The sequence below is a fragment of the Lolium rigidum genome, chromosome 6 (genome assembly GCF_022539505.1).
Source record: "Lolium rigidum isolate FL_2022 chromosome 6, APGP_CSIRO_Lrig_0.1, whole genome shotgun sequence".
NCBI classification, from domain to species: Eukaryota; Viridiplantae; Streptophyta; class Magnoliopsida; order Poales; family Poaceae; genus Lolium; species Lolium rigidum.
In genome coordinates, this window is record NC_061513.1 from 92998967 (window position 1) to 93001539 (window position 2573).

The window sequence follows — 2573 nt, forward strand, 5'->3', positions numbered from 1 at the left end:
CCTTTTTTTTTCTGCATCTCATCACTCAATGTTCTCTGTTGTTAACAGCTGGATGTTGAACTACTGTCAATCAAACAGAGTCCATTTGGGTAGGTGTAGTTCTTTAATATGCACGATTATCTTTTGTCTGGTCATCACTAACACAATCCAATCTGCTCTGCAGGAGTCCTGTGAAGATCGTTGAAGGATAAGTTGTGCAATTGTCTTCTTCGATTCCAGTATGCGATTATAATGCATTTTTCCGATGTAAACAGGAATGTATATACACATTTATCAAAAGAAGTCACAGTAATCAACCAAAATGTAAAGTGAAAGCGAAAAGGGGGCCCTAAAAGGAGTAAATATTCATCTTTTAAAGGAAGATGCTATATTTATTCCTGTAGACAAGCCTTGTCTGTGTATAATGAGTTGGTCTATGTTTCGGGTTACCTGCCTGGATACTCTTTCTTCGCACAATTTACTATTATTGCTTATATACAGTTATCTACCATACATTACATCTTCCTACAATATGTCTCATTTGTTATTGATTGTCGACAGCTACGTGATATGCACCAGTTTTAGTTTTCCATCATGCATGGATAACACCTTTTTGACTTCTAGGAAAGGTTTCCTAATGCCCAGTAGATAGAATGAGCTTGTCCAAATGTTCACACAAACTGGGGAACATTTGCATCTTGTGCATGCTAAGGTTCTGGCTTTCTTCTTTTAAGCAAGAAACACAATAATACTAATCTTGCCTTGCAAGGCAAAGATGAATTCTAAGTGGTTACAAACGTCAGCTGTTAATCTGTTAAATAATATCAGTTTGCATGGAAGAGGCAAACATTTGTGTGTCTTGGTCAAAGATGTTAGGCAAACAACTGTTGATGGGTTATAGAACTGAAGAAACTTAGCATAGTTTAGCCCTGAAGGCAAAGCAAGTCGGAACTTATGGGGTGGGGCACTACAAGATATAGTACTAAAGAGCTTGTCTCATGGAGACTGAAGGAATGACGAAATGTTCTAAATGGGAAGCAAGAAAGCAGAGGACATCAAGAATCTCCTTCTGAAGATAATAATTCCCTTGGCTTTTCCCATAGCTGGTTCTTTTATCTGTGGCCTCATAACAGAAAGAGCAAATAGTCACAGTGGCCCAGACTCATCTGGTAGCTCAATCCAATTGGATCCATCATCATCATACGATTCGAGTTCAACTCACGGGGAAGAGGAGGGAGCAGAAATGGAGTCTCTGGATCGCACCTCACGGAGGCTGGTGCAAGCCGAGATCCCCTGCAGCACCGGTAGGCTTATCAGCGGTGGACATGCAAGGCATGCTTCTCTTACTGAAGAAATCATGGTGGCACAAGCCACCGGGAGTTCTTCAGAAGTTTCAGTCAACAACCAGAAGTTCCAGGATGATCAGGGACCGGCTGCCGAAGAGGTCGAGAGCCTGAAGCGCGCTGTGTCAGCCCTCGAAGAGCGAGCAGCCGGTATCGAGTTGCGGTTCCACGACTACTGCGACATGAAGGAGCAAGAGTCGACATACCAGAAGATGCAGATCATGTGTCTGGGGATGAAGCTGGAGCTGATGGAGTCCCAGAACCAGCGGCTTGAAGCAGCCGCCACAGAGATCCGCGCAGCCGCTGAAGAGTTCGCCGTGATGCGGGCGAGTCTGGATGCGTTGCAGAACAAATTCAGGAAGATCACGAAGAAGAGCAAGCAAGAGTTCGAAGCCATCGATGGAAGGATCACGGCTCTGGATGCCCGGGAGGCAGAGATGACGACTAGGTGCCAAGGCTTTGAGCAACTCATGGAGGAGATGAAGCAGCTGGTTTTGCAGCTGCAGAAGGACAAAGGATCCAACAACGAGGTACGTATTGACAGTAGCAAATCATTTTCTTCTTCCTCGGCGTATCGATTATTTCCTTCCATATTTCTGATCGAGATTACCTCGTTCGTGCACGCCGCAGAACGTGGAGGTCATCGTGGAGAGGAGCATGCGGAAGCTATCGAGCAGCAAGGACCTCATGGACGGGCTGGAGATGCTCCGGGACCGGTGGGCTGCGGACATGGAGGAGTTGATCTACCTCGGCTGGATCACGGCGTGGCTGCAGCACGACCTCCTGCTCAGCGACGATGGGGAAGGCGGCAGCAAGGGCACGGTGGTGATCGGAGATGACAATGGCGACGACCCGACGGCGGCGCCGCAGCTCAAGAAGGGGGAGAAGGTGGTGGTGGCTGCGGCGCCGAGCAACGAGGTGGAGCTCTGCAAGACTTCTTCCAACGCGTCCTCGTGCGGCGCGGGGGAGGAGTCGTGCATGGCGTTGCCGGGCTGCAGGACGGGGATCGTACGGCCAAGATTGCTCCACAAGCTCCGAGGGTGGGCCAGGGGGAAGAGCCCGAGCAAGAGCAGGAGGCCGTTCAGGATCGAAGGGCCGGGCAGTCAGATGTAATAATAATCGAAACAATTCGTTCGTGCTGATAATTTGCTTGTGAACACTATAATAAGCATGTAAATGTTTGAGTCCAAATGCGTCGTTGAGAAATATGGTTAATACCCCCTCCGTATACAAGACCACGTACTCATATTT

At 47.9% G+C, this 2573-nt stretch overlaps 1 protein-coding gene across 1 annotated transcript; it reads left to right on the forward strand.

Moving 5' to 3' along the window:
- The first annotated feature begins 573 nt into the window (after nucleotides 1–573).
- Nucleotides 574–2573, forward strand: LOC124660195 (protein CHUP1, chloroplastic-like). The gene is made up of 2 exons (XM_047197992.1): nucleotides 574–1852; nucleotides 1953–2573. Exons 1-2 carry the CDS (start codon nucleotides 1010–1012, stop codon nucleotides 2433–2435), a joined length of 1326 nt encoding a protein of 441 aa, XP_047053948.1. The 5' UTR covers nucleotides 574–1009; the 3' UTR covers nucleotides 2436–2573.

Excerpts from the sequence above, each read along its gene's own strand:
- LOC124660195 (XM_047197992.1), top strand. The coding sequence starts at position 1,010 with ATGGGAAGCAAGAAAGCAGAGGACATCAAGAATCTCCTTCTGAAGATA. Across the intron at positions 1,853-1,952 it reads ACAAAGGATCCAACAACGAG|AACGTGGAGGTCATCGTGGA; the intron begins GTACGTATTGAC and ends TGCACGCCGCAG.